A 25,189-nucleotide genomic window follows, 5' to 3' on the forward strand; every position below is an offset into this window, starting at 1 on the left:
GGAATCAAACCCATGGCTTATTGGTCCACTGGCCAGTGCTCTAACCACTGAGGCAAAGTGGCCAGGGCAAATGTGTACTTTTTTTTTTAATTCTCACCAGAGGACATTTTTCCATTTTTTGTTCAGATAGAGTAGGAGGGAGGGAGAGAGAAACATTGACGTGAAAGGGACACATCGAGTGGTTGCCACCCGCATGACCCAACCAGGGCCGGGGACAAACTGCAACCGAGGTACGTGCCCTTAGTGGGAACCGAACCCGGGTCTCTCCGGACCACAGGCTGACGCTCCAACCGCTGAGCCAAACTGGCTAGGGCCGAATGCGTACTTTTAAGCAAAGTCTGTGGTGGTCTTTTTTTCTGGAATCCTTGGTATTGAAGATAATGATCTACTTTTTCTGTTTTGGGCTTCAGAATATCTTACAATTGATTTTACTGGAAATAAGAGCCACGTAATAAAATCTTGGAATCGTATGTCACTGAAAAAAGACAGGGTAAAGGAAAAATGTATTTAAATACTGAACGCATAGTACAGCCGGCCCTTGTTTATTGCGGTTAATCAGTTCCAGACTCTACTGCGATAAATGAGTTTCCGCGAAGTAGGATTATTTATGTATGGTTGTCCCTCACCACTTTGTGCTTCGATGTTTGCTGCTTCACTCTATCCGTATTTTTCCAATATAGTATAATGTTTGAAAAAACCGTGAACGTCGAAGTGCGAAGTGGTGAGGGACGACTGTATTATCAAATGACCACACTAGAGCTCAAGACTGGGTTCAGGTCCTAAGTGGCTGCTGATAGTTGTCTTTGGCCTTGGACCTTAGTCATCTCAGTCTTAGTTTTGTTGTTTGTAAAATGTGCATAATAATGCCTCCCAACCAACCCATAGAGTGTTTATGAGAAAAATGAAATAGCTTAGGGTTTGTTAAAATGCTTTGTAAAATCACATGGTCTCTATTATTATTATTATTTTACTTTTATTTATTTTTACCATGAATATTGCATTTCTGAAACCTCTGGGTGAAGAAAATACCTGCTTGAGGAATGCAGAATTTTTCTTTGGTGTGGGGAGGATGGAGCTATGATAAGAAATACAGAAAAAGAAACCAAGGTTCTAGGAAAGCTAGACGAACCTAAGTAGTACTACTTTGATCACTAAAGTAAGGTATTAAACTAAAGCATGGTAAATAAATAATAATGGGTGTGCTGCAATTTTTCTTCATCAACCATTGCTTGATAGAAAATTCCAAACTCTTTTTCTCCCTTAGTTTAAAGCAGATGGTTTACATAGTTGCATCTAATATACGTAGGGTGACCTACCCCAGGTTTGCCTACAACAGTCCCAGTATACTCATTTTCCTTGTGTAATTATTAATAGTGTCCCCTCTTTCACTCTACAGAGTGTCCTGGTTTTGACAATAAACTATATGTTTTCCCTTAATAGTAACAAGAGTGTGTGTGTGTGTGTGTGTGTGTGTGTGTATATTCTTTCATGTGATACCAGTTTGATTTTATTGCTGGCATTGTTGACCCCTCTAAGGGTCACCCAAAGCCACATACAGATAGAGTATTTTGTGTGTGTTTTATTATTAGCAATACATGCCTGTTTCTTTTAAATATCATCTTTGTACAAAATAAAAAGAAAAAATATCTGATTTCCGATTTCTTAGTGGTGGCTAAGAGTAATAGTTCAGTATGTAACCCTCCAGATCGCTCTGCATACAGATTATGATGATGCTTGATATGGACGCAGTTTTAAAATATTTTAATCTATTCTACACATAGCTAAGTATTTCTCAAACTCATTTAGGTTCCGGAGACACACAAAACTCTGATTTTGTTCTCTTTGTCATTCTTATATTTATTTATTTATTTATTTTTTTAAATCCTCATCCGAGGACATTTTTCCATTTTTTGTACAGACAGTGTGGGAGGGAGAGAGAGGAAGAGAGAGAGAGGGAAACATCGATGTGAAAGGGACACATCGAGTGGCTGCCACCCGCACGACCAACCAGGGTCGGGGACAAACTGCAACCGAGGTACATGCCCTTAGCGGGAACCGAACCCGGGTCTCTCCGGACCGCAGGTGGACGCTCTAACCGCTGAGCCAAACCGGCCAGGGCTGTCATTCTTATATTTAGTTCTAAGGCTATGGTTTATTTTTCTCCATTTTTCTTTCTTTCTCCTTTAGGGTACATGACCAGTGCTTTCATTCCTTGCTTTTCTCACTTCAGTCTTTCAGTTCTCTTGAAAATATGATCCTCAGTAGAGGTGACTTGAAATGGTGTATTTAAATCAGCTTCCTCAACGGTAGTTGAGGAAAAAGTAAACCACCAGAATTTCTTATAAGAGAATCTTGTGGTTAAAGAGGGGTTTCTATGTTAATATAAGAGGCAGATAAGGAGCAGTAAATGTGTATTTTCTATATAGATAAAAGTTCTGTCAGATTTTCTACATACATGATGTATAATCAGTCTTGTCTCATAGAAGATCTAAATCTTTCTAATGATGAGAACAGCTTTGTAGTAATTAGTACACTAAGATTGCTATGGAAATACTGGAAAACCACTGTTTCCATAATAGGTCTCTTGGCTATCTTGTTTATATTACTAATTTACTTAGTTTTCATTTCTCTTATGACATTCTAAGTTCACTATTAAATAAGTGTAGGATGAGTGAGGAATGGTTTAGCAATGCATATGACTAGGTTATCAGAATTTTTGTTCATTTCAAGCTAAATATGAGTCAGCAAGCTTATGTAGCTAAAACAAAAGGATCCATTAATAGATGTTTGTTGTTTAGAATGTGAAGTAGGATGACAATCGCACTCTTTTCTTTGCCAGTTAGCTTACAGTGCAAACACTGTGTTCAGTTCTTAGTGCTGCACTTAGAGACGTGGGCAAATATGTTCATTCCGTAGAGTGAGACTAGGATAATGAGAAAACTAAAAATATCAGTGTCCTGTAAGGAACATTTGCAGGTACCAGAGCTGTTAAGAGACAGTTTAGGGCAAGTCAGGTGAAAATGTCTTCAAAATTTTTTTTTTTGGTGGTACGTGCCCCTAGGGGGAACCAAACCCAGGACTCTCTGGTCCGCAGGCCAAGGCTCAACCGCTGAGCCAAACTGGCCAGGGCAGTCTTCAAATATTTTTAAGACTACAAGATATATAATCAACTGTCAGAAGGAGATTAATCAGTTTATGGGTTATCTGTGTGGTTAAAAAAAAAAGTCTGTGGGTAAAAAAATAAAAACAACTAAGGTTTTAAAAGACATGGTAGCCCTGGATGGTTCGACTCAGTGAGTGTCGGCCTGCGGACCAAAGAATTGCAGGTTCGGTTCCGGCCAAGGGCACATACCTCGGTTATGGTTTGTCCCAGGGCTGGGGTCGTGCAGTAAGCAACCAGTTGATATCTCTCTCACAAAAGTGTTTCTCTCTCTCTCTCTCTCTCTCTCTCTCTTCCTCCCTCCATCCCACTCTATCTGAAGATAAATGGAGAAATATCCTCGGGTGAGGATTTAAAAAAAAAGGCAGTATGGTGTACTGGGTTTGAATATGAACTTAGGAGTCATTCAGCTCTTGGCTTTATCCTGACCTTGTCACTTACTAGTTATGTGACTGAGTGAGTTGTGTACCCTCTCTGTTTCCTAATCTGTTAAAAGGAGATGGTATTGCTCTGGCTGGTGTGACTCAGTTGATTGGGCATTATCCTGTGCACCAAAAGGTTACTGGTTCAATTTCTGGTCAAGGGCACATGCCCGTGTTGTGATCCCCAGTAGAGGGCGTGCAAGAGGCAGCATATGGATGTATTGCTTAAAAAAAATTTTTTTTCCCCTTTATTGATTTTAGAGAGAGAGGAAGAGGGAGAGAGAGATAGAAACATCGATGAGAGAGAACATCGATTGGCTGCCTCCTACATGGGGATCGGCCCATAATTTGGGCATGTGTCGTGACTGGGAATGAAACCAGTGACCTCTTGGTACATGGGTCGATGCTCAACCACTGAGCCACACCAGCCGGACTCGATGTATTGCTTTGGCATTGCTGTTTCTCTCCCCTTCTCCCTTCTTCTCTCAAAAAATGTAAGGGGGAGCCCTGGCCGGTTTGGCTCAGCGGTTAGAGCGTCAGCCTGCGGTCCAGAGAAACCCGGGTTTGGTTCCCGCTAAGGGCATGTACCTCAGTTGCAGTTTGTCCCTGGCCCTGGCTGGGTCGTGTGGGTGGCAGCCACTGGATGTGTCCCTTACACATCGATGTTTTTCTCTCTCTCTCTCTCTTTCCCTCCCACTCTATCTGAACAAAATATCAAAAAATGTCCTCGGGTGAGGATAAAAAAAAAAATGTAAGGGGAAAAAAAAGGAGATGGTATTAATACCTTACTGGTTCAGGGCATGTAAACTAGTCATTAAGTGTTTACCTACTATCATGGCAACACACACTACACAATACAAACAGGAGATCCTTCATTGTGCTAATGTGGTATGTGTATGGACCTCTCCTCATCTAATCTCCCAAGGTAAGTAACCAGTAGCTTGTGTGCAATAGTCAGAGCTAGGAAGATTTACATGGTGTGGTGGTTTGTTCCAGCAGAGACAGGGCTGTGGTGAAGAGGACTTTGGAGAGACAGAAGGCAGGGAGAAAAGACGCAGCTCTTCCCAAGCTTGGTTCTGGTTTAGTACCTGGAAAAGTATAGTCCAGTTTTGAATAAGATGAGAGTAACAGCCTTTTTAGGTTAGTAACATTTGGGCCATATTTTGTCAAGCAATTTATGCAATGTTCCTAAACCATTGTACTTGGATTCTTTTAATTATTTTTTAAAATATGTTTTTATTGATTTTTAGAGAGAGAGAAACATTGATCAGTTGCCTCCCACATGCACCCCAAGTAGGGATCAAACCTGTAACCTGGGCATGTGCCCTGACTGGAAATCGAACCGGAGAACTCTCGGTGCACGGGATGACACTCTACCAATTGAGCCACACCAGCCAGGGCTGTACTTAGATTATTTTTATACCTTTGGACATCTAATTTGTACTACATTTTAGTTAATTTTTAGTTTTGCTTTAGCTTGTTTAATTTTTAAACATCACCATCCTGTCTCAGAAAACTGGAAGTTTTCTAAATCTTTGATATATGTTGTATTTTACTATCATGCAGTCTGTACTAATATGGCTTATCTCAGAGACTTAATTTCTAGCTTTGTTTCTAAACATATTTAATATTCAGTGTCATATGGGGGCCCACCTATAAAAGTATGCAAACAAAATGAGGTAATTTTTCAGTTATAAAATTGGCTAAGTTTAGAACAATGTAATAATATTGATAGGAGTTTAAATCATTACAAACTTTTTGAAGGCAGTCTGGCAACATGTGCGTTTGTGTGTGTATACACACACGTGTGTGCGTGTACACACATATGGCTGCTCAGAACAAAGTAGAATAAAAATTCCACTGTTTTCTCTTCCAGTTAGCTTACTGTGCATGCATTATGTTTAGTTCTTGTTGCTGCCCTTATAGAAAAACAGACAAATTGATCCAGTAGTGTAGGACTGGGATAATGAGAAGGCTAGAAATATTAATAATAAAATATCATGCTTTTGAGCTAGCAGTTTCTAGGAACTTATCCCATGGAAGTAATAAGTTAGTGATGCAAAAGTTATATAAGGATATTCATTTCAACATTGTTTAGAGAAAAATTAGTAACATTCTCAAATTCCTTAGTAAGGGAATAAGTAAACTGGGCACACTTTTAAATTATTTAATATTTTTAAAAACAATCACAAGCTACAAAAAAGTTGGAAGAATAGAATAAAGAACTTTTTTTTTTTTTTTTTACTATAAACAAGGACATTCTCCATTATAATCACAGCACACCCCTCCAAATCAGTAGATTGACATCAAATTGTACTGCTGCCTAATCCTTGACTTTATTCAAGGTTTGTCCATTGTCTTCATAATGTGTCATAGCAGAAAGATCCATTCCACAAGACTGTTGGGTTCTGTTGTCAGGTCTCTTTAGTTTCCTTAAATCTAGAACATTTGGAATTCTTTTCTAGGGTTGTAAATGTCAACAGTCTTGGGTTTGTCTGATGTTTTAATGATTAGATTCAGGTTATGCATCTTTGGTAAGAATGTTGCAAAGGTGAAGCTGGGTTCTAACTATTTTCTAGCAAGGTTTCCATGTTTTCATTTTGTCCCATTACTGGTAGTGGTAATTTTGATCACTTGATTAAGGAGTGTCCTCTAAGCTTTTTCACTATAAATGTAGTCTTTTACCCTTTGTTTTTTTTTAACCTCACCAGAGGACATTTTTTGATATTTTGTTCAGATAGGGTGAGAGGGAGAGAGAGAGAAAGAAACATTGACGTGAAAGGGACACATCAAGTGGCTGCCACCCACATGACCCAACCAGGGCCGGGGACAAACTGCAACCGAGGCACGCGCCCCTAGCAGGAACCGAACCCAGGTCTCTTCAGACCGCAGGCCAACGCTCTAACCGCTGAGCCAAACCGGCCAGGGCTCTTTTCCCCTTTGTAATTATTAAGTATTCTGTGGGGTGGTACTTTGAGACTAAAAATTTTATTCACCATCAAATTTTCCACTTTATCCATTTATTTATCTATGTTAATATGATCTCGTGGATTCCAGTTTTCTTTATTGCGTTATAATTTGTTACCATCATCATTTATTCTGATGTTCAAATTGTCCAAAATTTAGCTAGTGTATGCTGCTGCTAGCTGGCTCCTGTGCCTCACCCCCCTTTTCTTATTGTGATAAAAAACAAAACCAAAAACATAACACTTAGCATCTTAAACATTTTTAAGTATACAGTTCAATAGTGTTAAGCTTGGTGGCCTTTCGACACGATCTCATCATTCCTTGAGTACTTTTTGTCATAGATAGATGATTTAGACTCACCCGTACATTTCAGAGTCCTGGTGTCCTTCATTTCTCTAAGAAGCCCTGGTTCCTTCTAGAAACTAAGATAAGTGTTCCATCTGCTCCCAGGCCCTTTCAGTGGGCAGAGCTAGGGAGTGTATGCACACACACACCTTTCCATCTGTGTTTATTTCTGTATTGACATACATGAAAAATCATGAAGTTACACCAATATCCCAGTCCAACACTACTGGGTATGTTCTAGTTTCTCCCCTTTCTTTTTTTCTTTTTGTTAATCCTCACCCAAGGATATTTTTCCATTGATTTTTAGATAGAGTGGAAGGGACATCAATGTGAGAGAGACACATCCATTGGTTACCTCCCAAACAACCCCTACCATAGCTAGGGATTGAACCTGCAACCCAGGTACGTACCCTTGACCTGGAACCGAACCTGAGACCCTTTGGATTGAGGGCCAACTCTCTAACCACTGAGCAAAACCAGGCGGGGCTCCCCATTCATATTTGTACCTCTTTTCTGAAAGTGAGAAACCTGATTCCTGTTATATGTAATATATTCACTTATTTGTTCAGACTCCTCTTTCCCCCAACAATGGATGAATGCTCTCCTCACCTGCTTGGCTCTATAGCACCCCTCATTAGGCTGCTGCCTTTGCTGTTCTCCACGGGGGTGCTCTCCTCAGTGCATTCCGGCTTCCATCCCCTGTTCTGAATCTGTACTCTCATAGGCCTGCCTCTTACCTCTCTAGGGCTCCAGCAGCCTGCTTCCGGTTATCCTCCCATGTGGATGCCCTCACCCTGCGAGCTTCTGACACACTTCTTGTTGAGCCATTCTAATTTTATGTGGATGCCCTCCTTACCCTGCTGTCCCCTCCACCCCAGGCACTTCCTATCTGTCCTGTTTGGGCTCTGACCACCCTACCCTGCTCAACCCACTCGGCAACCCACCTTATTTGGTCTCACCTCATCGTTTTTGAGCTGACATGTCCAAGAGGTGGATGTATAAAAAGGAATTCAAAACAAAACAAAACAGCCCTGTAGCACAGTTAAAGACTTGGTATTATTTGGTTGGTTTTCTTACCCTGCAAAAGGACGTGCTTAGTGAAAAGTCTGGCCCCAATGACATCACATCTAAGAAGTATTTAAAAAGTAAGAAAAAGGAAAGACAAATGATTAATTAAAAAAAAAAAAAAAAAAAAAAAAGGCAAGAGGAACAAGACTGGAGTCTAAAGAACTAACTGGGTTATTGAGAAATGAACACATAGTAATGAAGGAGAAACTGCACAGCATTATGGGGTGGTCAGTGAAAGGATGAGCCAGATGTTTACATCAATCATTTCAGAAGATGTTACTGTGTTTAAGTAGTCGATGTTTATAATTTTAACCACAGGTCTTCATGGAAAGGGTGTATTTTAGTTGTAGAACTACAAAAGATTGTGTGTGCTTCAAGTATTCACACACCAAGACAAAAGAATATGTAATCCTTTTAAAATAAGTTTTAAGTTTTTAAGGACCATTTTTATTATAGAAAATTAACTCATCCAGAGTTCATCAGTTTCTTATCATTTCAGCTAAGATGTCATTATAAATTATTTTTACATATGAAAATGAAGTTGTCCTCCCATCAAGTGTTTTCTAATTGCGTCTGGGTGATTTTCTAGGCACCCCAACTAGAAATGTCAATATGATCTTTAATCCGTCCTTTCTCTCTTGCTGCCCACTTCCAGTCATTTTCTCTTCTGTCATTTCTGACCATTTAAATATCCTGTCATATCCTCCTCAAGTTTTCATTACTTTTTACCTGGGTTTTTGCATTAGCTTCCCTTCAGTTCAGTAAACATTATGCACGTACCTTCAGCATCTTTCCTTTGCTTTGCCTCCAGTGCCTCTCTCTTAAAGTTAGTTAAATTCAGTGCCTCTAGAAGTCAAGTTCAGGAGTGATAGGGAAGGGATGGTAGTGAATTCAGTGCCTGCCTATCTGTGTATGTCAAGGGGATTGTTGTCATGCTGAATTGGTATATTTTTGCCAAATCTTTCAAATCTTTAAGAGATGCTGGAAATTCATATATATATATTTTTTAATCCTCACCCGAGGACACTTTTTTGATCAGGTAGAGTGGGAGGGAGAGAGAGGGGGGAGGGAAGAGAGAGAGAGAGAGAGAGAGAGAGAGAGAGAAAGAGAGAGAGAGAGAGAGAGAAACATCGATGTGAAAGGGACACATCGAGTGGCCGCCACCCGCACGACCGACCAGGGCTGGGGACAAACTGCAACCGAGGTACATGCCCTTAGCGGGAACCGAACCCGGGTCTCTCGGGACCGCAGGCGGATGCTCTAACCGCTGAGCCAAACCGGCCAGGGCGGAAATTCATATTTTTATGTAAACTCTTAAAATTTCTTCACCTCTGTTCTAGATACTTCTCCAACAAAAAAAAATATTGAGCCCTGGCCAGTTTGGCTCAGCAGTTTAAGTGTCAGCCCGTGGACCAGAGAGTCCTGGGTTCGGTTCCCACTAAGGTAGTGGTTCTCAACCTTCCTAATGCCACGACCCTTTAATACAATTCCTCATGTTGTGGTGACCCCCAACCATAAAATTATTTTTGTTGCTACTTCATAACTGTAATTTTGCTACTGTTATGTCTTAGGCAACCCCTGTGAAAGGGTCGTTTGACCCCCAGAGGGGTTGTGACCCACAGGTTGAGAACCGCTGCTAAGGGCACATACCTCGGTTGCAGTTTGTCCCCAGCCTGATTGGGGTTGTGTGGGTGGTAGCCACTCGATGTGTCTCTCTCACATCGATGTTTTTCTCTCTCTCTTCCTCTCTCTCCCTCTCCCTCTCTCCCTCCCGCTCTATCTGAAGATAAATGCAAAAAAAAAAAAAAAAAGCCCTTGGGTGAGGATAAAGAAAAAAAAGAAGATTGACATTGCATTTTAATGTATTAAAGACTGAGAAGTCCTACAGTGAAATCTGTTTAAGATTCTGGACACCTTAGTTTGGCCTAAGAGGTTCTTTACCACTTGACCCCAGTCTACGCATTGGTGTTAGAAACAATGTGCTAGATACCATCTCATTTCTGGTGTTTAGTTGAATTATTCTCTTATCCTGGAATACTCCCATACTCTTACCCTCATCCCTCAGTCAATTAATCTGATCCTGGCACATTGTGGCTCTCTTAATTAAATATTAATAGCTTCTGCTGGCTGGGAATAGGGGCAATACACTTAGAACTTTGCATATAGTAGGTATTTAATACACTTTTTTTTGAAATTAGGCTATTCTATAAAGTATACATTGATTCTATATTTGTTAAAAAAATGTAATTCAAATATATAGAAATAGTCTGGAAGGATATTTACCGTACCAGCATGGTAACAGTGGAATTATGACTATTTTAAAACTTCTTTTGACTTGTCTGTATGTTTATGTATGAGCATATATTGTTTTTATAGTGTAGAAAATTGCTTATAATTTAAATATTTAATTTTGATCTTTAAGATTTTGTTAGGTAAATGAAAAATCTTCAGCTAGACAAAATAAATAGTAAAATTTGCTGAATACTATATATCTGTATAAATATGCATTCACATGCTGCCAAATGCTAAAAATGCTCAGAAATAAATGAAAGACTTGTAATAAGATTATTATTTGGATAAAATATTATTAGGGCATGTTGTAATAGTATTAAGTGACACAGACTCATAATAAAATACTCATATGGGGTTAATGTGACTTGTTTTGCCTATAGGATTACAGATAGGATAGTTGAGGAGAGACATGGGTAAATAAGCTCTGTAAATATAATAGTTTATGTAAGTATGCAGTAGTGTTAACTTGGGGGAAAAAACATGAAATCTAAATAATTAAAATGTTTTTCTTTTCTCTCTTTAAGGAATCAAGGAAGGACTGAGGTAAGATTATTTCTATTTAAATATGATTTAAAACAGAGATTATTTTTCTGTGCATTAGTAATAGTAAAGAGAGGATGGTGTTTAGATTCTGGAAAACTCCACATCAACCTAGTAGCTTATGGTCAAGAAGACATAATAGTATAAATGCCACTCTTGTGTGAATGAATGGACTCCTTTCTAGTTGTTCATTCTTAGCATTTTTTCTACTTTGACCTAAAATATCCCCTCTCTTCAGTACTTATGAAACTTAGTGTTACTTCAGTAATATTTTAGCATTATTTCAGTATGGCATACAGAGGTATTTGATTTGGATTTTGAGTGTTTTAGATTTTGACCCATTAAGTCTAGGACATAATTTATGGTACCTAACGCACAGTAGAGAGATATTTAATAAATACTTCATAATCTTTCTCCATGGTTGTGAGATCAGCATTTTATGTTTATACATTGATGTAAAATTTGATATTCTTTTGGGGAGATCTAGTATATAGTAAAAATCATTTTGAAAGAATGCCTACTATTCCTTTTTATTCTAAACCTCAACATTGAGTTATCCTTATACATACTTAGTTGTATTTATTAAAATATTAAAAAATAAAACAGCATCATGTATTCATACAGTAGTAATTAAGACCTAAAAAAGAAATGTATTGTCTGCTTATGGGAATATTTAAGCTTTCCAAGTAGCTCACTTTTCCCTCTTCAAGTACAGTCGCTTTCTTAATACTCTTAAAATATTCATTCAGCAAATACTGTTTTTCTTCTATGTGCCATACACTTTCTAGGAGATACATACATACACATACATATTTATTTTATATATATATTATATATATATAAATTTTTTTTTTCCTCTACTGATTTTAGAGAGAGAGGGAGAGAGATAGAAACATTGATGAGCGAGAACATCGATTGGCTATCTCCTGCATGCCTTTCACTGGGGATTGGGCTCACAACCTGGGCATGTGCCCTCACCGGGAATCGAACTGGCAGCCTATTGGTGCATGGGTCGACACTCAACTACTGAGCCACACTGGCTGGGCTATATTTATTTTTTTAAGGATGTTAATAATACAAGGTGTGGTCTCTTGACCTCAAAGAACTTAGGGGTAAAATTGTATTCCTATTTTAGAAATAGAATTTCTTCACCCCTCGATTAGAGAAAATATTTGAAAGCTATTTGTATTTATAATGGTTAGATTAGCCCTATTATTCTGACATATGGGAATAGAGTATTCCTATTTTAGAAATAGAATTTCTTCACCCCTCGATTAGAGAAAATATTTGAAAGCTATTTGTATTTATAATAGTTAGATTAGCCCTGTTATTCTGACATATGGGAATAGTCTCTTTTTATGACTAGGTATTAAAAGATTTAAAAATGCTTAAATGACTGAATCTGATTCACATTTTTAAAAAAATTGTTTGATTTATAATCAATTTCTGTACTTTTGAATACAAAAGTCTATTGTAATAAGCCCTGCTTAATATGTCTGTTAGGTGTCATTTACTTTGAATGAGGATCTTGCAAATATTCATGATATTGGTGGGAAACCAGCTTCAGTCAGCGCTCCTAGAGAACATCCATTTGTCTTGCAAAGTGTTGGAGGACAAACATTAACAGTATTTACTGAGAGCTCATCAGGTAAGTGAGAATAGAATTGTTCAGTGTGATTCCTGTATGTGTTGAATAGATCTTCTGTCTCAACATGCACTCTAAGGTCATTACCAAGGTTATTCTACCTATTTTTCTACCTGTTATTCATGTCATGCTACTTCTCTTTACTGTGACTGATGAAATTTTGGCTGATACTTGAACTGTTTAATTTGCATTTGGGGCATAAAGAAATAGAACAAAGCAGATGGAAAAGTGTGGTGTATCAAGCTGTCTTCTAGGATGTTGAAGAAACAGTATTCTGAGTTTTGCCAAGATAAGGTCATCCTTGCCTGTTTTGGTAAATTGATATTCAGCAACTGTAGGTTGTTGTTGTTGTTGTTTTTCTTTTTTGAATAAATGCTGCTTGGTATTAGGGTATATTTTAGTTTGAATTTTTGCTCTCATATTCTTTATATGCTAAGAGGGCCTGTGTAATACAGAGATTAACTTTCTTAAATTGGTGTTGACTTCCAGGAAGCGCTGTGTAAAATATAGTTCAATTTTGTGTTTTTGGTATGAGATATTTTAACAGCTCAGTGAATCAAGAGCAAGTGTTTGTGAATTAAAAAGAGAGGGAACTTTTTTGCAGCATACTTAAGAGTATATGTTCATTTTTATTATTTCTTGGTTTTTAAATTTTACCGAATTTAGAGTATTGCTATTAAAGCAGCAGGCCACCTATATTCAGTGGAGCTATTGTCTCATATATAATATTTCAAAGAGTTTTTTGGTAGTATAAAAGAAAAGATCCATGATTTTGTCATGTCTTTATTAAACATTACAAAGAAAGCTGTAAAAATTACAGTGTGTTAAGAACATTGTTGTTTTAAAAAAGGAATATGCTCAGATAAAATTTTTGTGGTATCTTGGTTTAACTGTATAAATTTAATTTTTAAAATTAAATTTTTCTTTTCTACTCCTTGGATAGAGAATCTAAAAAAATAGTAAATTAGAAATTTTCAGTCATGTGATTTAACATACAGAAATTGTTTTATTGGATTATTCTGATGCTATAATAACTTGTAATGTAATGTTATGGGAGGTAGAAAATGTTAAACACATGCATTTTCCTCTGGAGAAGATTCATCCAGTCAGCAGGTGTCTATTGTGCATGCAACACATCCAGGGAGTCTGAAATTTGTCTTGTGATTGATGGGATTTAGTAAGACCTATTGAACCTGTGAGGTTTTCTTTACTTTGTGATTGTCCTGGAATGGAAGAGGCATGGAACCAAGATAGTAAAAAGGAGGCAGAGCTTTGAAGAAAGTTTGAGGTAGGAGAACTTGAACTTCTCGTGTAGAATAAGGTACCCTGTTTCAGAATTTTTACATCTTATTATATTATATTGATAGTTTTTTTCAAAGCATGATTTATTGCTGGTATTTATACAAAAGATAGTAATTTAGAAAGCTAAGATTTGTTATCCTCAAAATTATTCTTCCATTGTTAATCTTATAAGTCCTTTAGTTAGTGTTATATTCTTTTGAACATTTTGTGTTCACATTTCTGGTTACAGTGTACTCCCAAGTGAATATGATATCAGGATTATCTTGGCAGGAATGGAAAGGGATTAAGGTTGTCATCCTTCTGGAGTTTGGACAATATGTTCTGCTTTGTAGAACTGTGCTAATACAAATACAGGTCTAAGTTGCTATTAGATAGTGTACACTATAAGGGAATTTTTTGCTTCTTAATCTCATTAGTCATTTCTGTTTTGTGTCATTGTTCTTTGACATTCTGTGCTTTAATTTCCTTATTAGTGAAATGAGGATAACAATTATTTGCATTTATGTAAAAATATAAGTATATTTAAAACACTTAGAACAATACAGTATATAGTAAATGCTCTATCTGGGTGTATATCACTTGATAAAATTCAGCCAATAGAGATTTTTATGTTCAGTGTTTTTGATTGGATGACTGAGAAAAAATCTCTAGAGTTGTTATTAACAGTTTATTTTCTTTTCTGAGGAGTCTTATGTCATTTGCTATTTCTGCATATTAAGGCATCAGTTCTACAACTAGGTTCCATGTCTCTGTGACTGCTGTGGCATATTTAAAATGCTGTATATTGTATGTCTGCATGCTTTTCTATAGGACAGGTACATAGCTCTTATTGCAGTCTCAAGAGGATAGGACCCAAAAAGCTTCAGAGCCACCACTCTAGTGTCACCTTGGTTGGTCATTAAATCTGCCAAAGTATAAGTAACTGAGCCGTTTTACATTAAACGTTTTTTTTTACATCGAAATATACATGAGGCAGCATTATCTTGAATATTTTTGTTTTCCCTCAAGCATACAACTGTACTTGCTTATAAAAAAATTACTTTTTAGGCTCTTTATTTCTTTTTAATAGTGCAACAGGTCTATAAAACAGAATTTTCTAAGAAAAATTAAAACCTATTTGAGTTCATTGTGTTTTTGTTTTTTTAAATTAAACTCAATACAGTGGGCGCTCTCCCTCCTGGGAGCACGGGCCCCAGGAGTGTCAGAGAACATATTTATTTGTTTTTTCTCCAAATAAGAAAATTGTTTTCAAAAATTTTATTTAGAAAGTCACAGAGGTAGAAGTCAGTGGTAGAAGAAATGGGCTCAGGAAACAAGTTACAGAGGGGAAAGAAGGGGCCTTGGAGTTTCGGAGAGAGAAGGGTAAAGGTCACAGGCCTGGGGAAAAGGGAAAGGGGGGGGAGGTGGGAGGGGGGGCCTGTGCTCCCAGGAGGGAGAGCGCCCACTGTGTTGAGTTTGATTTTAGCTTTATTCCTTCTGTTAGCGTATTTTGCTGGTTTTTCATAGGCCTCTTTTCAGCCAAATTTTCTAATGGTTGAATTCTACATATTTGATTGTCTTTGGGAGGATGGGATTAGAAGGGAATGATGGTATGTTTTACAATGCTCTCTTCTTAATCTTTACTTTATGAATACAATTAATTTATATCTATTTGAGTATTCCTATCTGAGAGAACTTGTGTTTTGTTTTGTTTTTAATTCTTACCCAAGGATGTGTTATCCCATTGATTTTGAGAGAGAAAGAGAAGGGGAGAGAAACATTGACCAGTTGTCTTCCATATTCGCCCTCACCTGGAATTGAACCTGCAACCTTTTGAGTACGGGACGCTGCCCAACCACCTGAACCACCACCCCACTGGGCTAACATGTTTTATTTTTAAGGGCTATTTTCGGTTAGCCTTTCTTTCACCTCCACATTTCTCTGTGAAATTCTAAATAATTTATTTCTCTATTAAATATTTTTGTGGGAATTTAGCTATACCCTTATCTCTAACCTTATCTAAGTGGAAATGCTTTATGTCTTTGGCCTTTATTTCCCCCCCACCCCCACTTAGGTCTTTAGTTTAGTATTTGTATGTACTGGTTATTGGTAGGAAGATAACTTCTATTTCTTTCCTTTTTTTTTTTGTTAATCCTCACCCAAGGATATTTTTCCATTGATTTTCAGATAGACGGGGGGTAGCATTGATGTGTCACACAGTGACTGGTTGCCCCTCACATGACCCTGACCAGGGCTGGGGATTGAACTGAAACCGAGGTATATGCCCTTGACCAGAATTGATCTCAAGACTCGTTGGTCTGTGGGCCAACATTCTAACTGCTGAGCCAAACCAGCCAGGGCTAATAACTTCTCATTCTTTTGTCCTTTTCACCCTTTTGTTCAAACTTAGGTTTTCTTATAATTGCCAGTTCTAGATGAAGAGTTGGTGTTCATTCATCTGTTTAACAGATATTTTTAATGTTAGGCCCTGTACTAGAATAAGACTAGACGCCTGTTATTAGGCAACTGATGTGAAAAAAGAATTGCTACAGAAGTGCTCTAGTGGAGTTATGTACAAATAGAAAAAAAGCATGCACTTTGCCTGAAGGAACTGGGAATGGCTTCAAAAGTGGAGATAAAATTTGAGCTGGAACTTGTATGTGAATAAGTGTGCATGAATAGGAGGAAAGAAAGTGAAGATAAAATTCATTTTTTTATCGTCCGGTATCCTATTCTTCATGTTGCTTTCTCACCTGTCATACTTGTATTGTCCATCTAAAACCTGTTAAATAGTTCCACTTAGATCTAAGGAAGAAAGCTCAGTTGTGGACTTCATAATCTAGTTTAGAGATGAATATGTTTGAACTGGTGTAGTGGAGTGCCTGTTTTGAGATAGTAGAGGTAATTTTGACACCTTTTGGTGAAGAATTGATTGTGGGGAGTTGGAAGAATCAGAAGTATGAATGGTTTCCAAGTTTTTTTGGCTTGACCATCTGGATGAATGATGAGACCTTTGCTAAGGTAGAAAATATTGGGAAAAAAGTGCAGGGTTAGAACTGACAGAAACACAGTGACCTTTTGCTCTAAGGTTTCATTATATATGACCTCTCTATAGCAGTTAATTAATTCAACAAATCGATGTTTTTGCAGGCCCTCTTTTATTTAGTCTTGAGATATTTGAGCAGAATTTCAGTCTTCATGGTGCTTTCTAAAAGGTCTTACCCGGCCGGAGATCACATCCACAACCCAAGGCCAGTGTAGGGCAAAGGGACTTTATTGCATATGCCTGGGGGCAGGCAGGCTGACTCCTCGAAAAGAATTCAGCAGCGAAGTCCCTTTGTTCGCTGGGTTTTATAGTTACAAACTATAGAAGGTAAAAAGACTACATTAAAAAAAAACCACATTCTCTTGGCACTGCGTAATTGGTTTCAGAGGTAAGGAGTCTGCTCTGGCAGAGGTCTGGGCCATCATTAATCTCCTTTGTTAGGGTCCCTTCAAGTTTCCCAAGGCCGTCACTAACCCCTTATCTTTATGGTTCCTCTGGGTGTCAGTCCCAGGTTTTTTAGAAAACTGCTCGGGTATTTACGTGTAGGAATAGCTGGTCAGAATGGAGTTTAATTTTGTAAAAACACTATTAACCCTTTCACTTTCATTTTAGTAAGAGGAAATAGCAACAAATAAATACAATAAGTAAATTCTGTCATCAACTATAAAGTGTAAATTCTCTGAGGAAAAAGTGGAAGTAGGATCAGGAGTACTTGGGTGGGGTTACGATTTTTAATAGTGTGGTTAGTGTGGGCCCATTGAGAAGATGGGATTTAAACAGTCTTGAATCCCTTTAAAAAGAGCCATGTGGCCTGGCAGGTTTGGCTCAGTGATTAGAGCATCGCCCTTTGGACTGAAGGGTCTTGGGTTCAATTCCTGGTCAAGGGCACGTGCTTGGGTTGCAGGTTTAATCCCTGGGGGCCATCATGTGAGAGGCAATCAGTTGATGTTCCCCCCCCATCTAAAAATCAGTGGGAAAAATATCTTCAGGTGAGGATTAACAAAAAATAAATAAAAGAGCCATGTGGAGTTAGTCAACTAGAAGTTTCCAAGACCAAGGGCACACATTTACCCTAAGGTGGAAGCAAGCCTGGCATGTTTTAGGAGCAGCAAGAAGGTCAGTGTGGGATAGATGGACAAGGTGGAAGAATAGTAGGCTTTTAGGCTGGAGAGGAAGAGGGTTGGCGGTGGCAGATCATAAAGAGATTTGTAAGCCATTGTAAGGATTTTGGATTTTACTCTTGAGTGAAATGGGGAGCCATGGGAGGGTTTTGAACAGAATAGTGATTTGATCTGATTTACGTTACAAAGGCTCACTCTGGCTGGCAGGTTGACTAGAGACAAAGGGTGGAAGCTGGAGACTATTGTAGTAATTCAGGAGGGAGAAGACAAAAACTTGGACGAAGGTGGTAGCAGTGACAATAAATAGCCTAGTCTTTCATCTGATGTGCAGTCCCATCTTTAGTTGATTAAATAGACAGTCCACTTGGATTTTTAATGTGAAACTCAGATGACATGAAACCAGATTCATTTCTTTATTTCTTTATTTTCCATCTGTTCATATTTGTGTGAGACATTCTGTAAGTCTGTTCTCTTGGCCATAATAATTCTTAATCTCCTCTTACGCTCACATTTGGTCAGTTGCCTCATTTGGTCATTTCTGTGGTAGAAATCACACATATACTCTCTTTATTCCATTTAATCCAAAGCAGTCCTCTGAAACCGTCACCATCCTTTCCACCCACTTGTAGTCCAATATGCTGGAATCCCTTATTTTTTACAATAGCTTCCTGATACCTGCCTGTGCTTTTCCCCTTGATTTTCTTTGCCCAGAGATTTGTTTACCTTTTACAGCCATAATCGTCCTTCCCTTTACTGCTCTAACCGTTGTTGATTCTTCCTTCATCTGGAATAGTATGGCACTAAGATTTGTATTACTTATTTTGCCCCTTAATTAAACCTTGTGGACAGGGGACCATGTCTCATGCTTGTTTCGCAGTGTCTAGTACAGGATTGAGCATATAGTGGATGGACTTGTTAAAGCAAACATATGTTGAAATATTTATTTTCTCCTAGGAATTACTAGTACTCTAAAGGTATTTTTTTTTTTTTATCCTCACCCGAGGATATTTTTCCATTTTTTGTACAGATAGATTGGGAGGGAGAGAGAGGAAGGGAGAGAGAGAGAGAAACATCGACGTGAAGGGACACATCGAGTGGCTGCCACCCGCACGACCAACCAGGGCCGGGGACAAACTGCAACTGAAGTACGTGCCCTTAGCGGGAACCGAACCCGGGTCTCTCCGGACCGCAGGTCGACGCTCTAACCACTGAGCAAAACCGGCCAGGGCTAAAGGTATTTTTTAAGAGTGTTTTAAAGTAGAGTGACTTGTTAGTGACAGAAAGATGAATTTTCATCCGTCAAAGTTAATATTGCTTTTCTTGTGACGTCTGAGGTTCAAAATTGAATTTTACATTTCTTTGCTTCTTGCTCATTACACACACACACACATATACACATACATATATATATATATATATATATATATATAGGCACAGATCATTTTACTTTCTCTTTGCTAATCAGATGCGTTCAACACTGTGTGCTGTGACACTTGATTAGCCACTGTCCACATTATAATAAGATATGTTCCCCAGATAACATAGTTGCTGAGATAATTGGAAATATGTGAGAATTTATTTGGTGGTGGCCTGCCTTGTTTACATTCAAGCTTGAATTTGGTAACATATACCAGTATACATATGTCTTAGAATGTATTTGAAGAAAAATGTAAAAATTAAAATGTTCTTTGAAGATGCTGAATTACTAGTCATTTTGAAAACTGAACTGATGCTGTAGAATTTATAATCTGCCTTGTGTAGTATTGTCTTGCAAGTGTGGTAAATGAAGCATAAATAAAGGTAATGTTTTCATTTTAACTTGAATATTTTGAGTGCTTATGGGAAATACTAGCTTGGTGCATATCCCCCACTTGTTGAGAATGTAATATTGGGTATATCATTTTCAGAGGTTTGAATTAAACTTATGTATATGTATGTGTGCTTGGTAGCATTCAAACTACAGCCGTTTCTTCTTTGTTGAATTTTCTTATTGCTTTTATTTATTTATGTTTCTTCTGAAGACTCATTTGTTCACCTTTATTTTTTCTTGTTCTTTTTAAAAAATTATCTATATTGTTGAATATATTACACATGTCCCTCCCTTTTCCCTATTGACAGCCCTCTCCCCTCTCCCCCTTCCCCACACTAGTGTCTGTGTCTATTGGTTATGCATATATGCATATAAGTTCTTTGTTTTATCTCTTCCTGCCCCCAACCCCCTTCCCTTTGAGGTTTGTCAGTCTACCAACCAACTGTACTTCTTTTTTTTAAAGTGCCACGTTTTGGGGTGGCATATTCTGCTCCCCTTTATTTTTTTATTTTTATTTTTTCACATCTTTATTGTTGGATGTAAAATGTATTACAGATGTCCCACATTTTTCCCCCATTGACCCCCTCCTCCCCACTCCCGCCCCCCTCCCACCTTTTCCCAAACTATTGCCCGTGTCCATTGGTTATGCATATAAGTTCTTTGGTTTATCTCTTTCCACCCCCCCAACCCCTTTCCCTTTGAGGTTTGTCAGTCTAGCAATGAATTTGTGCTTCTTAATCCCTTCACCTTTTTCACCCATTCCCCCAACCCCCTTCCCAACTGGCAACCAACAAAATGTTCTCTGTATCTATGAGAATGTTTCTGTTCTTCTTGTTCATTTTGTTTGTAGATTCCATTGTTGATAGATATGTATTCATTGCCATTTTGTTTGTTCATACATTTTATCTTTTTCTTCAAAAAGATCCTTCATCATTTCATATAATAACGGTTTGGTAGTGATGAACTCCTTTAACTTTTTCTTGTCTGGGAAAGTTTTTATATGTCCATTGATTCTGAATGACAGCTTTGCAGGATAGAGTAATTTTGTTTGTAGGTTCTTGGTTTTCATCCCTCTGAATATTTCTTGCCACTCCCTTCTGGCCTGCAAAGTTTCTTTTGAGAAGTCAGCTGACAGCCTAATGGGAACTCCCTTGTAGGTAACTAGCTGCCTTTCTCTTGCTGCTTTTAAGATTCTCTCTTTGTCTTGAACCTTTTGCATTTTGATGATGATGTGTCTTGGTGTGGGCCTCTTGGGGTTCATCTTGTTTGGGACTCTCTGTGCTTCCTGGACTTGTATGTCTGTTTCCTTCACCAAGTTAGGAAAGTTTTCTGCCATTATTGTTTCAAACAGGTTTTCGATTTCTTGTTCTCTCTCTTGTCCTTCCGGCACCCCCAAGAGGCGAATGTTGGCACGCTTGAGGTTGTCCCAGAGGCTCCTTACACTGTCCTCATTTTGTTGGATTCTTTTTTCTTTTTGCTGTTCTGATTGGGCGTTTTTTGCTTCCTTATATTCCAAATCAATGGTTTGCTCCTTGGATTTACGTACTCTATTATTGAAGCTGTGTAAATTATTCTTTATTTCAGTTAAAGCCTCCTTCGTTTCTAACTGTGCATTGATCATTTCTGACTGGTCCTTTTTTATGCTCTTGAGGCCCTCACTGAGTTCATTGAGCATCCTTATAAGCAGTATTTTGAACTCAGCATCTGTTAGGTTGCTTATCTCCATTTCGCTTAGTTCTTTTCTTGGGGTTTTGTTCTGTTCTTTCATTTGGGACCCGTTTCTTTGTATCCTCATTTTGGCTGCCTCCCTGTGTTTGTTTCTGTGTATTACTTAATGAGAGGTATGGGGCTCTCTGAGACCCGATGCTGCTCGTTTGAAAGAATTTAGGAAAAACCTGAAGCAGGATCCAAGACCGGCCAATCCTATGGTTAAGCAAGTGGCAACAGCTTGGGTGGGCCTGAAAGTTGTGCGGGGCGGGGTGGGGCCGGGCCTCAGGGAGTCAGTAGGGCGGGGCTTCCAGTGTGAGCCAGGTTGCTGGAGTCCCAGATATGGCTTCTGTCTGCCGCTCCCGGGAAGGGCTCACCAAAGGAACAAAGGCCTCTGACAGCACGTTTGTCCCCGAGGAAGCCCCCTCTCCAGCCCTCGCTCCAGTGCCAAACAGCTCAGTTCTTCCCTGTATGTCCCCTCGAGCTGCCTCCCCTCCGAGCTTAGAGGGAGAGAGTCCGATAAGTCCGTGCGCGGGCCCTTTAGGGAGCTGCCTGGGGCTCCAGCTGCTTCAGCCTCCCTGAGCCTCAGTTCCCACTGGTTTTTCCAGCCAGAAGTTATGGGGATTCTCTTCCTGGCACTGGAACCCTGAGCGGGGCACCTGGTGTAGGACGGGGACCCCTCAGTCCTCAGGAAGAACCTTCCCAGCCGCCGGAGCCTCCTGATTTTTATCCGCCACGCTTGGGTGTGGGACCAGCCCGTCTCGCTGCTGCGCGCCGCTGCCACCGCCCTTCCTACCAGTCTGGATGTAGCTGCTTTTTTTTTTTTTTAATTCCGTAGTTGTAGGACTTCCATTCAGCTTGATTTCAGGCAGTTTTGGATGATGATTGTTTTGTAGTTTAGTTGGAACTTTGATGTGGTTGTGGGAGGACGCGATACCGCGTTTACCTACGCCGCTGTCTTGACCGGAAGTCCAACTGTACTTCTTAATCGGTTACCTTTTTCACCCATTCCCCCAACCCCCCCTCCCTTCTGGCAACAAACAAAAAGTTCTCAATATCTATGAGTCTGTTTCTGTTCTGCTTGTTCATTTTGTTTGTAGATTCCATTGTAGATAGATATGTATTTATTGCCATTTTATTGTTCATATTTTTGTTGTTCTTCAAGAAGACCCTTCAACATTTCATATAATACTGGTTTGGTGGTGATGAACTCCTTCAGCTTTTTCTTGTCTGGTAAGCTCTTGATATGTCCATCAGTTCTAAATGATAGCTTAACAGGATAGAGTAATCTTAGTTGTAGGTTCTTGCTTTTCATCACTTTGAATATTTCTTGCCACTCTATTCAAGCCTGCAGAGTTTCTTTTGAGAAATCCTCTGATAGTCGTATGGGAGCTCCTTTGCAGGTAACTAACTCTAACTGCTTTTCTCTTGTTGCCTTATTTATTTATTTATTTTTTAAATATGTTTTTAGTGATTTTTTTTTTTTAGAGAGAGAGAGGGAGAGAGATATACATCCATTGGCTGCATCCTGCATGTCCCCCTCACTGGGTATTGAGCCCACAACCCGGGTATGTGCCCTGACCAGGAATTGAACCGGGACCTCTCAGTATGTGGGACAACATTCATTCCACTGAGCCACACTGGCTGGGTTCTTCTGCTTTTAAGATTCTCTCTTTGTCTTTAACCTTTTGCACTTTGATTATGATGTGTCTTGGTGTGGGCCTCTTGGGGTTCATCTTGTTTGGGATTCTGTGTTTTTTGCTTCCTTATATTCCAAATCAGTGGTTTTCTTCTTGGCTTTACCTACTCTACTATTGATTCCCTGTAAATTATTCTTTATTTCAGTTAGTACCTCCTTCATTTCTGACTGTGCATCCTTCATTTCTGACTGATTCTTTTTTTTTTTTAATTAATTTCTTTAGTTTTGTTACAGGTGTTTCTCCTTTTTCCCCCACTGATCCCCCCCACCACCCTGTCCCCCGTTTTGTTGTCCATGCCCATTGTTCATGCATACATGCATATAAGTTCTGTGGTTTATCTCTTCCTCACCACCCCCTCTTCTGGGGATTGTCAATCTGTACCCCACTTCCACGTCTCTAGGACTATCCCATTCCTCAGACTGTTATGTTCATTATATTCCACAAATAAGTGAGATCATGTGATACTTCTCTTTCTCTGTTTGGCTTGTTTCGCTTAGGATAATAATTTCTAGATCCCTCCATGTCGTCTCAAAGGATAAGAGATCTTTCTTTCTTACAGCCGCATAGTACTCCATTGTGTATATGTACCACTGCTTTTTTATCCATTTGTCTACTGATGGACACTTGGGCTGTTTCCAGATCTTAGCTGTTGTAAATAGTGCTGCTTCAAACATGGGGGTACATATATTCTTTTTGATGGGTGTTTCAGGCTTCTTAGGGTATATTCCTAGAAGTGGGATCACTGGGTCAAATGGCAGTTCAATGTTTAATTTTTTGAGGTAACACCATATTGTTTTCCATAGTGGCTGCACCAGTCTGCATTCCCACCAGCAGTATACTGGAGTCCCCTTTTCTCCACACCCTTGCCAACACTTGTTGTTTGATGATTTGTTGATGGCGGCCATTCTGACAGGTGTGAGGTGATACCTCATTGTTGTTTTAATTTGCATCTCTCTGATGATTAGTGATGTTGAACATTTCTTCATATGTCTCTTGGCCATTTGTATGTCCTGTTTGGAGAGGTGTCTGTTTAGTTCCTCTGCCCATTTTTTAATTGGGTTCTTTATTTTCCTTTTGTTGTGACTGATTCTTTTTTATGCTCTTGAGACCCTCATTAAGTTCAATGAGCATTCCGTAAAAGCAGTGTTTTGAACTCTGCATCTGTTAGATTGCTTATCTCTATTTTGTTTAGTTGTTTTCCTGTAGTTTTGTTGTGTTATTTCATTTGGGATATGTTTCTTTGTCTCCTCATTTTGGTTGCCTCCCTGTGTTTGTTTCTATGTATTAGGTAGAGTTGCTATGTCTCTAGGCTTCCTAGGGTGGCCTATTGTAGTAGGTGTCCTGTAGGGTCCAATGGCACAGCCTCCCTGATCACCCCAGCTGGGCCCTTGAGGTGCACCCTTTGTGTGAACTTTAAACCCTTCTGTTGTAATTGAGTCTTGATTGCTATTGGCACATCAGTGGGAGGGGTTTATTCAGGCTGATCAGCTGCAAGGACTGGCTGTGCCCCCTGACCACTGGCCTCTGACTATCTTGGAGGATCAGCAGTGTAGGGGCCCAACACACAGAGCAAGGCTTACTTCAGTAGGGCTTTGGTACCCACTGAGTTAATCCTTGAGTGTGTCACTTGTGGAGGTGGTTGGGTGGTAGTGCTTTGCCATGGTCTGAAGCTGTTCACTGGGTGTGCTGGCTCTGGGGCAAGGTCAGCTACTGCCTGTGTTCTACCCGGGGCCACCTGGTATAAACTACTGCAGATTGCAGATGACTGTTTCTTGTGCTGGTCTTGGAGGTGCCCAGGCAAAGCCAAGTTGTAAACCAAAGCTGGCTGCTCCTAGTGCCAAGCCTGGGCTACTTAGTGAGAGGTATGGGGCTCAATGAGGCCAGATGCTGCTTTTTTGAGAGAATTTAGGAAAATCTGAAATAGGAGCTAAGACAGGACAGTCTTATGGTAAAGGCACTGGAAACAGCTTGGGTGGGCCTGAAAGTTGGGTGGAGCAGGCCCCAGGGAAACACCAGGGCAGGGCAAACAGTGTGAGGCAGGTTGCTGGAGTCTCAGATTTGGAGGTTATCTGCTGGCCTCATGGG

At 39.3% G+C, this 25,189-nt stretch overlaps 1 protein-coding gene across 4 annotated transcripts in view; it reads left to right on the plus strand.

The window, feature by feature from the left end:
- The window catches only part of GTF2F2 (general transcription factor IIF subunit 2), a 175,864-nt gene that overhangs the window by 20,758 nt on the left and 129,917 nt on the right, over positions 1–25,189 (plus strand). For all 4 annotated transcript variants that reach the window (XM_036249991.1, XM_036249992.1, XM_036249993.1 and 1 more), the window contains exons 3-4: positions 10,779–10,797; positions 12,298–12,442. In XM_036249991.1, the coding sequence (XP_036105884.1) occupies positions 10,779–10,797; positions 12,298–12,442 (164 nt within the window). The remainder of the gene's footprint in view (positions 1–10,778; positions 10,798–12,297; positions 12,443–25,189) is intronic.

The sequence above is a fragment of the Molossus molossus genome, unplaced genomic scaffold (assembly GCF_014108415.1).
Source record: "Molossus molossus isolate mMolMol1 unplaced genomic scaffold, mMolMol1.p scaffold_m16_p_9, whole genome shotgun sequence".
Taxonomy (NCBI): Eukaryota; Metazoa; Chordata; class Mammalia; order Chiroptera; family Molossidae; genus Molossus; species Molossus molossus.